This window comes from Amphiura filiformis, chromosome 4, assembly GCF_039555335.1.
Source record: "Amphiura filiformis chromosome 4, Afil_fr2py, whole genome shotgun sequence".
Classification (NCBI taxonomy): domain Eukaryota; kingdom Metazoa; phylum Echinodermata; class Ophiuroidea; order Amphilepidida; family Amphiuridae; genus Amphiura; species Amphiura filiformis.
In genome coordinates, this window is record NC_092631.1 from 50746405 (window position 1) to 50758882 (window position 12478).

At 36.0% G+C, this 12478-nt stretch overlaps 1 protein-coding gene across 1 annotated transcript; it reads left to right on the forward strand.

Moving 5' to 3' along the window:
* The first annotated feature begins 3536 nt into the window (after positions 1 to 3536).
* LOC140151026 (cytochrome P450 2U1-like) lies at positions 3537 to 11898 on the forward strand. The gene is made up of 3 exons (XM_072173214.1): positions 3537 to 4098; positions 9091 to 10047; positions 10904 to 11898. The coding sequence occupies exons 1-3, from the start codon at positions 3720 to 3722 to the stop codon at positions 11083 to 11085; spliced, it is 1518 nt and encodes a 505-aa protein (XP_072029315.1). The 5' UTR covers positions 3537 to 3719; the 3' UTR covers positions 11086 to 11898.
* The last annotated feature ends 580 nt before the right edge of the window (positions 11899 to 12478 follow it).

The following is a 12478-nucleotide window of genomic DNA, read 5'->3' on the forward strand; positions in this document are numbered from 1 at the left end:
AATCATACTTTACTATGGGCCCGTAAAAGAAAAAAAAGGAAAGAAAAGATACCTTGTAATTAAAGGCATCTTTTCTTTGCTTTATGCTATACGGGCCATTTGTGCGCGCTTTCAATGTTCACATTTAATCAGTAGCAGCTAGCTAAACACGTTACTTTCGTTCTGCTTCAACATGTGTTCAAGGATTTTACACCAACCTCCCTCCCCATGTCACAAAGAAATTACAACTCAAGGGAGAACAGATGATTAATTGTGTTTTCAACTGATTGAGTGTCCCAGGTTAAAGAAGAAATAAAACAAACAAAACAAAACAACTCCACCCCATGCCCACCCACCCCACCCCAACGGCGAACTTAAAGGTTCGCTATTCCGAAGGTTCACTATTCCGAAAATTAAAAAGGTTCTCTATTACGAAGGTTATCTATTCCGAAAACAGAAAAGGTTCTCTATTCCGAATATGAAAAAGGGTTCTCTATTCCGAATATGAAAAAATGGGTTCTCTATTCCGAAAACGAAAGAAGGTTCTTTATTCCGAAATAAGTCACCGTGTTCTCTACTCCGAATATGAACAGTGATGAAAAAAGGTTCTCTATTCCGAATATGAAAAAAGGGTTCTCCATTCCAAAATCTAAAACAGGTTCTTTATTCCGCAATGAGGCCCGTAAAGGAAAGAAAAGAGCTTAGTGAGTAGGCCCTATGTAAAACAGCTTAAGGGATCTGGAATGAGCGTTTTGAGCGTTTCGACAGTATTTTTTGTGGAACATGAGAGCACATCAGATATATCGAAGAATGTCTTTCTGATATCAAATAATTTTCATTTTTTGAAATTCACGATAGGCCTATAATACAAATTTTATGACAAATTATTAAAATTTGATATTTTTCACGTTTTTGATATATAACAGTCCTCGAAGTAAATTTTATAAATCTAATGACATATTCTTAAAGTGTATGTAGCTGGGAGGAAAAACCGACGATCAATTGAAGATATGGATTTTTTTCCCAAAAAGACCTAATTTTTGTTGGTGTTTTGTGGAAAAAAATCCATATCTTCAATACGGAAGGTCAAAATTTTCAATATATCGTCGGCTTTTCATCCCACTTACATACACTTTAAGTATAAATCAGGCGGATTTATAAAGTTTACTTCGAGTACTGTTAAATATCAAAAATATCAATTTTTAATCATTTGCCATAAAATGTGTATTACATTGCGAATTTCAAAAATTATTTGATATCAGAAGGCCATTTTTCGTATTCAGAATGCAATTCGATATGTCTGATGTGCTCTAGTGTCCCACAATAAATAGTGTCCAAACGTTCATACCCCACCCCTTAATAAGCAAAGAAAAGATACCTTAATGGACCCATAAAAAATGGACCCGTGCGTTCATTTCACCCTCGGACCCGGCTCTCGGCGGCACTGAAAAAGGCTGCCAATTCGTGATCATCGGTGAGTAGATCTGTGATTATTTTAGGACCAAGTTGGCTGGGGGGGGGGGCACTAATTATGAAAGTGACGTAGGCCTACCTGTCCCTGCCGGATTACATAAACTTTAGTTCGAGGACTGTTAAATGTCAAAAATATAAATGTTTAATAATTTGCAATAAAATTTGTATTATTTTATCGCGAATTTGTTTTTAATCAAAATTATTTAATATCAGAAGGACATTCCTCGTATCAGAATGTAATTTGATGTGTCTGATGTGCTCTCATGTATAGCATAGCAAAAAATACTGTGCAAACGTTGCTATCCGACCCCTTAACAAACCAACCGAAAAGTATGACTGGCCTATATATGGAAAGAGAAGTGAGAAACAGATTTGAAGAAAGAAAAAGGAAACTTGAAGTTATCTGATAATAATTAAAATGGAACTTTTCAAAACTTGAATATCAAACGTCGCGTCGAAGATACTAAAGCATAAAAGCAAACATTTTGCGCGGACATGTACAGGGTGTCCCAAACAAAAGAAGAGGCTCCTCATTGCGCCCTCTTTTTCTCCTACTTCAGAAAAGTTAATCAAGTATACGTTGGTATGTGAAGAAGCCTTCCTGGGGGGCACATCAAAAGTTTTGGTGGGTATGCTCCCCCGGAATTTTGAGGTGGTGGGTCTTTGGGAGCTGACGGCGTACCGGTAAAAGGGGGTCTTTCGGAGCTGCGAACCGGGCTGTGAACAGGTAAAATGGGGTCTTTTGGAGCTGCGAAAAGTCAAAATCAAGGGTCTTTCTTGGCTTTTTGGTTGAAAATCGCTTGAAAAAACAAGAAATATGAGGAATGAGCAATTTTTGGGGCTTTTAGAGCTGAAATTATCCAAATCAAGGGTCTTTCGGAGCTTTATTTTGGTCAAAAATAGGGGGTCTTTCGGAGCTGCGAAACCCAAAAAGGAGGGTCTTTCCGGGGGAGCATACCCGTATGGTCATTTGTGTTGAGTGCCCCCCCCCCCGGGAAGCCTTTACCTGTTAGCTTTAATAGCTTTTAATAAACCGAAACAATTATTTCAATCGGCTCATAACTTTTGAAGATATGCCCTTTTAACGAAATGTATCCGTTTTTCACTCTGTCCACGGAGAAGGTTTGGCTACTTCAAAGATTGAAAAGTGCATACACCGTGCATGAATATAAATTCCTCGATGATAACTTTATAAAATAACAATGTCCATGTCATTAACCGTGTGTTTCGTTTAAATCTTTGATGTGGCCAAACCTCATCCGTGGACAGAGTGAAAAACGCCTTTTTACATTTCTTAAAGAGGGCATATCTTCAAAAATTGTGAGCCGATTGAAATAACTGTTTTGGTTTATTAAAGCTAACGATTTAAGGTTTCTTTACATACCAAAATACATTTGATCAACTTTTCAGAAATAGGAGAAAAAGAGGGCGCAATGAGGGTCTCTTTTGGGGGGGGGGACACCCTGTAGCAAAATACTCTTTAGTCATACTTAATACATGAAAATCTAATGTTATTATTGACTGATCGGTTGATTCATTCATTGATTGATATGAATGAAAATAAACAATTGATTGATTGATGGATGGATTGATTGTTTGCTTTTGATTGATGATTGATTGATTGATTGATTGATCGATGATTGGTTGATTGATTGATTGATTGATTGATTGATTGATTTATTGATTGATGATTGATTGAATGATTGATTGATAAGTTTACCTCAACCGGAGCTATAGACCGAGATTGATCTGTTCAAAGTCTATGTTTATAGTGGCTCGTAATATTATAGTTAAGTCGAGTACAAATGGCTTTTAAATTGCAACCCTTAAAAAAATATTACCAAAATTCCACATCATTCAAAATTGCTTGAAGTTCCAAACAACCGGAAACGAATTTGTGTTTGTATTTTGTTAGACACAAAAGCCCACAGACTAAATAACTTCCCTGAGGTGTTTAAAAACAAGAAGTTATTCCTCTCTCAGCTCATGACCTTTCATGTCTAACCTGGGTCAGTAATAATTATACAATTAAAGTAAGCCTACGGCGATGTGAAATGCTCTATTGCTTGAGGATTTGTCGTTATTGTATATCTCAAAGCCGCTTTTCCTATTTCTTTAGGTGTGCGCTCAACTAAATTATCGCGGCCGTGGTGCGACTTAGCGGCCAAAATATTTGTGTAACGCGTGTGAATCATACAAGTTATATAGTCCTGAAGAGACTAAAACAATTATAGTAAATCATTTGTTCTTGCGTGACACGATACGTGATGTTCACGAAAATGACACCGATACGATTCTTATTTGATTTTCTGGAAGTTCGCGTTTTGTTGCTAGGCGTCACCGTTTTCTTACTTCTCTTCTGGCTCTTACACGACCGTAAACCACGGAAACTTCCTCCAGGGCCGAAGGGATGGCCGGTTTTAGGGTACATTCCAAACATGGCTCTCCTGGCTATGTCGGGACAACTTCCTCACGAAGCTCTGGCTAATTTGGGACGAAAGTATGGCAACGTATTCAGCATGAATTTATGTGGCCAATTGGTGATTGTGTTGAACGATTATGACTCCATCAAAGAAGCATTTTCTAATGAAGATCTTCTGGATAGACCGAAGAGTGAGCTGTTTGAAAAAGGATTCAAAGGAGAAGGTATGTTGGAAACAGGATTTTTTTAATGTTAAATTTTATTCCATTCATGTTACTGGCAACTTTTTCTTCAATGCTCTATATTGCTTGCTCTTAACTCGCGGGTCCTCAACGACTGTGCCGACCAAGCGCATTTTAAAAGGTGTTCGTCAAACTTCGAAACGGCTACGAGAACAAATTGGTAGGCTTGTGTCCAAAAAAAGTTGAGCCGTGTTCATAACATAACTGATTATATAGGTCCCATATAGGTGTACAACTACATAATATACTAGTTCTATTAAAGTCAGTAGGCCAGCAGTGCCGCCGAGAGCCATTACGGGCCCGCGGGTAAAATGAACGTCAGTGCCCCCTTTTTAACGGCCCCCTGAGGTCTCTTTTCTTTGCTTTTATGGGCCAAATTAAGGTATGCTTTCTTCATTTCTACGGGTCCCCTAGGACCCCGGGCCTGGGGGTAACGAACCCCGGGTAACGAACCCCCCTTGTCGGCGGCACTGAAGACCAGGGAGCAGGGTAAGGATCCTTGCCTAGCTGGCGTGGCGATGGTCCTCTTCGGAAGAACTTGCTAATCCACTAGTTAAACGCAATTTACAATTAATAGACCTAACAATTTTCAAGAGATTTATATAGGCCTAGGCCTAATACCAGCTTGACTGAGTGCTGCATATCATTTTGAATTTGATATTATTGTAAACATAAAGTTCAGATCACCGATTAGTTTTAGAAACATCAGAAAGTATATTCTCTTATTTTACAAACGAGCAAGATAAGAGACACATTTTGGATATAGTTTCATTATATTAAAACGAAGTGCGACATCATGAGCCTGGATTGTAGCATACTCTCTAAAAAGAGTGGAATATTACGGGGGAATTTCAAGCGACCAATAAAGTTGACTTTCTTCAGATGGACTCTCCTCCAAAAAGAGTCCTCCTTTACACCACCATCCTTTGAAGCGTGTCTTTTCCAATCTTTAACTTTTAGAAAGTATTTTGCTATGTCCGCGCAAAATGTTTGCTATTTAGTCTCTTCCTGTAATTCTTTTAAGACGCTTTTAATTGACTGGAAGTTTTGACAAAACTTTTTAATTATTATCAGATAACTTTTCCTTGTTCTTTATCTTGTTTCTCACTTCTCTTTTCATAGGCCATGCTTTTAGATTGGCTTGTTAAATGGAAATTCACAGATTTCGACAAATCTATCGTGTCACTTCGACATCAAAGGATATATTTTCTGGCATTGCATCAGCTCAACTTCAAGTTTGGCCATATAGTGCTAGTGGTGTCTTTGCGTTTTTATCGGTTCTGAAACTTCTGTCCATAGTCGAGTCATGATATGATAGAAGCTTCATTTGTCTAAAATTTTCGAAATTATATCAGCATTTTGATACATGATATAGGCCTAAATCAAGTTTGTCCATGCATGACTTTTCACAAAATCCTCGAGCATGCATGGTTTGCATACCAAAATGGATAATCGTGATTAATCATAAATATCTATGTTTAACATATGTTCAATTTTTGAATAAAACCTGATTGCATCGTTTTCACCGAGATCCGATTTTGACAGACATAATCCGGATTTTAACTGTGTTTAGCAAACGGTCCATGTCATTTTCGTATATTATGTCGCGCGTATCATTAAGGGTCGGTCATTCACTTCGAGACTCAGACATGAAACATTTTTTCTGTCTCTCGCTTTTATCATAAGTCTATAAATAGCAATAATTTAAAATTCGTGATATAAGTTTTAATTTTGACTAATACAAAAGTATGCATAACACTTTAGCCTCTGTGCTGTATGATCAGTATTATGAATGAAATGCAATCTAAATTAAGTTCTTTTCCTATGAATCGAAGAAATCCGTTACTTCGGGAAGGATTAAATATGGTTTTCATAATAATTATTTTAATTTTGATTACAACATAATATACTTATTTCAATCCGGATTTTTTTTATCGAAGATGACTGCAAGTTGCCAACATTGAATATTTAGTTCCGATATGTTAAACAAACGTGGGATACGGTATTTCTAATCTCATTGTTGTCGAAAAACCTCAAAATGACACAAATGTAACTAAAACGATACTAAAAAAATAGTTTTCACCTTAAATATATTGTATTTGTATAATTGTTATACTTGCAGTTGAATTTTCCTGTCCATTTACTTTAAAGTAAAACACTTTTATCATTTTAATACGAGCGTATATACTTTGGAACAAACTTAAGGGGGTACTACACCCATTGCATTTTTTTTGCGGTTTTTTTTTGCATTTTTTGAAAAATAAGGAAAAAATGGACAAAATGGTATGCAAAATGAAGGGGCAAATCTTCTCGATCTATTGGTGGCACGGTATCAATGTAGCTTACATGCTTTTCAAGGTAGAAGCCAAAAAGAGGTACATCAGTCATGTACCTCTTTTTGGCTTCTACCTTGAAAAGTATGTAAGCTACATTGATACCGATGCCAACAGAACGAGAAGATCTGCCCCTTCATTTTGCATACCACTTTGTCCAATTTTGTTTTCTCATTTCTTCACAAAATGCAAAAAACCGCATAAAAAATACAATGGGTGTAGTACCCCCTTAAGAAGTTAGAAAAGACCCAATTATGTTCCTCTTAAGGGCTTTGCACATGCAGTATATTTGTGGGACCTCAGAGCACATCAGACACATCAAATTTCATTCTGAATATACGAGGAATATCCATCTGATATCAAATCATTTTTGATTTTTTTATACAAATTTTAATACAAATTATTAAAAAATGATATTTTTGACATTTATCAGTCCTCAATTGGGCTTAAGATATATACATTCCCCCCCCCAGCTACATACATTGTCATTAGATTTCAAGTTTTAATAACTTGTCATAAAATGTGTATTATATCGCGAATTTAAAAAAAAAATCAAGTATTATTATTTAATATTTGCCGTGTCTGACCTCGCAAAAATAAAAATGTAGATATTTTTTATATACTGTGCAAAGGGCATGGGTGATCTGATAGACCCCTTCAAGCCACAATGTACGATCTTTTAAAATGAGTATGGTCGATTTTTGCTTCAAACCTGATTTTTTTTTGTGGCATATTTGTAATGGTTTCTGCCAAATTCATGTATGTGTGGTTTTAGGACAATTCAAATTTGAATTAAAGTCATAATTATGCCTTTAAAATTCCCCATGCACAGAACACCACAGTAAATGAGTTTTCTTTCATTTTACATAATTCGTTTGACATCATTTAAAGATTGCCAGAAAACTATCCTGACAGTTGTTGCTAAAAAAATTCAACAGAAATCGTATTGAGGCTTTAAAGAAGCAAAACATTCTCTCTGGAAGTTGAACTTCTGTCCCTTTGAGCTCCTTTATTTGAAATGTTTATGTTGAACATTTGCACATTTGAAGCAGACTGTGGAGATTAATTAGTCTATACTGCGTGAGTCGGTATTTTATTGGTTTGTACGTGGGACAAAAGCATGTTATTTTGATTGAGTTTATAGCAAATATCACGTCAAAATTCTCACCCAGGTATTTAATACTTCGACTGTGTCATGGCATATTCATCAAAATATAATAGAATCCAATTTGTCAACACCAACTCAAGCGTGATGCCGGTTTGTCGATACTCCACCGATAAACCCCAATGAACACCATTTATATGTCTAAACTCCCAACTTTCCGCTTGTTTTTTTGTTTTTTTTTAACTCAAACAAACAAACAACTTGACGGAGTGAAAAACAAAATAAAAATACGAAGAAAAGGAATGCGAAATTTTAAAAAAATGCGAGCGCGAAATTCAAATGTTAAAAATATGAAAAAGACTTGCCATAGGGACGTGACAATTAAGATGACGCGCTTTGGGTGCGGTGCGTTGTCAAGTTGTATTGTAACACATTCGCAGTTTGCGTCGATGGACCAATCTCGTAAATGGTTCTCGAATCGCTTGTACTTAGTCTTAGAAAACGCAGTTTTTTGTCCGCTCCATAATACGAATACAATTTGCAATAGCACACATAGGCCTACTTTACATCAAAATGATATATTATCGGATTTTATTATTTCAAAAGCGGATCCCAACATGATGATTTACCATTCACTTGTTCAGTTACGCACAATTGAACGTGAACAAACGCCGCAATCACATCACTGGGTTTGTCGACGGAAGTTTTCAATTGTAAGGTGTTTAAAACCAAAAAGTTGAGAATGCAACCGCAAACTTATACCATGACTATTCGTGCGAGTCCCACATGACACGCAATTTTCATGATTATTTTGTAATAACAAATATTGCTACTGAACTGCTTACAAAATTTCTGAAAGAATTCAAATGCCTTGCCCTTGCATTTGAATTAACCTCGAAGAAAGTTGAACAACATTAGCAAGTACAACAACAACTAATGTTTACACGCACTTGACATATTTAATTTCAAGTTATTAAAAATGAATTAAAAAACTGTAATTCATATTTATAAAAGTATAAAGGAACTTACTATTCCAATAAAAAGAAAATATCTTTCATAATGACATTAAAAATATGTTATCAATACTATAATAATATGCCAATAGTGTCGTAATATTTCGCATGGCCCTCTTCTTTTGTGTAGGTATTATGTCAATAACAGGTGCACATATTCTGAGACAAAGGAGGCACTAATGTCGACTTTCCATGCACTGGATGTCTTCAAAATAATAACGTTTTCTCCATTCATGATTATGACATAAAATTACTGTTGTTGATGTTATTATTATTATTATTATTATTATTATTATTATTATTATTTTATTATTATTATTATTATTATTATTATTATTATTATTATTATTATTATTATTATTATTATTATTATTATTATTATTATTGTTATTATTATTACCTATTATTATTATTATTATTATTATTATTATTATTGTTATTATTATTACCTATTATTATTATTATTATTATTATTATTATTATTATTATTATTATTATTATTATTATTATTATTTTCATACAGGTGTGGCATTTGCCTCTGGGGAGCCATGGAAACAACAGCGCAAGTTTTGTCTCAACGTATTCCGTAACTTTGGTGTTGGAAAGAAGAGCTTCGAAAACTTCATATTGAAAGAAACGAACGAACTTTTAGGCGAAATCTCGCTGATGAAAGGCAAACCATTTGATCCAAGATTACCAGTCTCTAATGCATTCTCCAATATCATTTGCTCCTTGGTATTTGGTCGTCGATATGAGTACAGCGATCCACATTTCAGAATGCTGCTGGACATGTTAGATGAATGTTTCCGTTTAGCAGGAGCAGGTGGAATATTTAGCATGCTTCCCGCAGCCAAATATGTATTTTTCCCAATTCAGTGGCAAATTCTTGACAACATCAAAAATTTCACCGATTTTATTGGTGATATTATTAAAGAACATCAACAAAACCTGGACCCGAATCATCTCAATGACTTTCTGGACGCATATTTGAATGAAGTGCGTCTGAACAAACAAAATGGTGTTCAGACTGAGGTCAACGAATCCAATGTCATGTTTACTGTTGTGAACTTATTTGTAGCAGGCACTGAAACATCGACATCAACTTTGAGATGGACATTGTTGTACTTGGTCGCTAACCCATACGTTCAAAGGCGAGTACAAGAAGAACTGGATGAGGTTGTTGGAAGAGATAGATTGCCAAGATACTCTGACAGACCAAATCTGCCTTACACTGAAGCCACTTTGAGTGAAGCAACTCGAATGGCCAGTGCAACACCGTTTGGACTTCCACATGCAGCGAGTAGATCTACCACTTTAAAAGGATTTAATGTTCCACAAGGTTCAATCCTCATACCAAATATGTGGGCGGTGCATAATGATCCGAAAGTTTGGCCTAAACCGAGTGATTTTAGATCTGAGAGGTTTCTTGACGATGAAGGACGTTATGTGCGACAAGAATCGTTAATTCCATTTGGCATTGGTAAGATTTACTATGGAAACCCCAAATCATTTTTGTGGACAACGTAACAAAAAAATTCTTGGGTAATTTTTTTTTTATTAATTTTTAAAAACTTTATAAATATTCAGGACCTGATGTTTTTTTTTTTTTTTTGCTAAACTTTGCAATTTTGCAACAAAAAAAAACTAATAAAAAAGCCTAATTTTCGCCCAAATTTCAAATATTTTTGGTGAAGTTGATCAAAATTAAAAAGATAAAAAAACGGGTCCTAAATATTTTATAGGCCTAACTAGGTTTCTAAAACTTTTTTTTTACTCAAGAATCTTTTTATTACGTTGTCCGAATAAAATTGGGCCAAAAATAAGTTTGGGGGATTTTCTCCATAACTGAGCATTTTTGCCCAAATTTGACATCACAGATGAATTCATCAGGTCTTTATCATTCCAAATAGCATAGGCGTAGATCGGGGGGATAACCCCCCAACATTTTGCCAGGGGGTGGTCCATACAATCACCCCCTCCCAATGTTGACGCCTGTATGTGGGTTTCTGATCAAATTAACCAAATTTGGCCATTTTAGCCCCCAAAGCCCACATTTTTTCGAGCGCTTCGCGCGCATTTGTACCATAAACTTATTCTGTCGCCAAAAGGTGCCGGATTCACTTTATTTCAAGAATTTTTTTTCCAACCCATCCCCCCAATGTCAAAAAGAAATCTACGCCACTGCTAAATAGCTATATTTTTTATATACTTTAGACCAACAATTTAGCAGTTATTTATTTCCATAATCCCAGGGTAAAAAAATACTTTCAAAATTGTCCCAGCTCGAATCACATGTGGCCTACGATTTATTTATGATAATTTTCTTTTATTTGCAGGTCGTCGATTTTGTCTGGGAGAGAGTCTGGCCAAGATGGAACTGTTTCTATTCTTCACCCATCTCCTGCATAGATTTCACTTTACGTTGCCAGATAATGCGCCTCCTTTGTCGTTTGAACCTATCATGGGCGGAACCAACAATCCTCACCCTTTTAAAATACGTGCCATTGAAAGACATTAAGGTCCGATTTCTCAAAGCTTGGCTAGTGGGCAGGCTTCTTAAGTCTAAGCATAACCACTAGTCATGCTTCATGAAACCAACCCCTAATGACTTAAATTATTCTAAAAAACCTGCACTAGTATAACTATTATTATTATAAAGTAGAGTGTAAGGCGCCGAAAGCACAATTTAATGCAGCTTAATTAAAGGGGCATTTCGTGATCCACAGCCTCATCCCCCCACTTTTCTCAAAAAAAGTTGAGATTTTTGTATCACTGGAAACCTCTGGCTACATAATGTTTATGTACAAAATATTTCTTGCAGATTAATTCGTTTAGCAAAGATATCGTAAATTTTGAATTTCGTTCCGGTGCACCAGAACGAAATTACAATGTATTGTCTATGGAGCAGTGTAATACACATAATCATGCATAACTCGCAAACGCAATATCGGAATCAACTGAAATTTGGGGAATATGCTTTTTTCGTGGATATGTACTGAAAAATGTCATAAAAAGAGGATGCTAGGATCACGAAATACTCCTTTAAGGGGAGATGACGAGGGACTACAGAATTAATTAATTCTGTGAGAGGGACAGAGAGATGGGAAGAGGTCCGATTAAAAAAATATATATAGGGTGTCCTAAAAAGCGGGTCGCGACAAATGTATTTTGTTCAAAACACATTTAAAAATGCGTTTTGAACAGTCATTCAGCGTTTGCATGTAAATGTCATCTTTTAGCTATCGTTTGCAAAGAAAATCGGAGTTCATTATATTGATAAAACTATGTTAGAGATTTGATCTCAAATATAAAAAAAATAGTTGCAGGACCAATTTTGTGTGGGGTGATACCCAATGTGTTTTGAACAGTCATTCAGCGTTTGTATAAATGTCACATCTTTTAGCTATCGTTTCATTCGTTTGCAAATAAAATCGGAGTTCATTATATTGATAAAACTGTGTTAGAGATTTGATCTCAATTATACAAAATAGTTGCAGGACCAATTTTGAAATTTTTGTGTGGGGTGATATCCAGTGTGAACTTGTGGACTGGAGTCCTGGTGGAAGAGTACCCACTTGTCGGCTCTCCATGTTACTCGTCGATCTGCCATGTCATGAGGATGTCAAGAATGTTCATGTCAACTTGCCAGCGAAGTGGTTACATAACTCCTTGGTAACTGGATCACGCACCTTTTGGAACTGACAGTACATACCATAGACTTTGTGTTGCGATCATTTCGATCGTGGCGCAGAACTCAAAATCGTGATCCAGTTGACATAGTGATAATCGGATTTCACGTAACACTCAAGTTCGCTGGCGAATATACTGTGCTGTGACGGTGAATGCCCGGACGGGGTCGTTTTCCGGACTCTCACTGCATGCCATCATCTATGACTGATGATGCCACGTTT

Coding starts and splice junctions, on each gene's coding strand:
- LOC140151026 (XM_072173214.1), top strand. CDS start 3,720: ATGTTCACGAAAATGACACCGATACGATTCTTATTTGATTTTCTGGAA. Junction 4,099..9,090: donor AAAAGGATTCAAAGGAGAAG/GTATGTTGGAAA, acceptor ATTTTCATACAG/GTGTGGCATTTGCCTCTGGG. Junction 10,048..10,903: donor GTTAATTCCATTTGGCATTG/GTAAGATTTACT, acceptor TTTTATTTGCAG/GTCGTCGATTTTGTCTGGGA.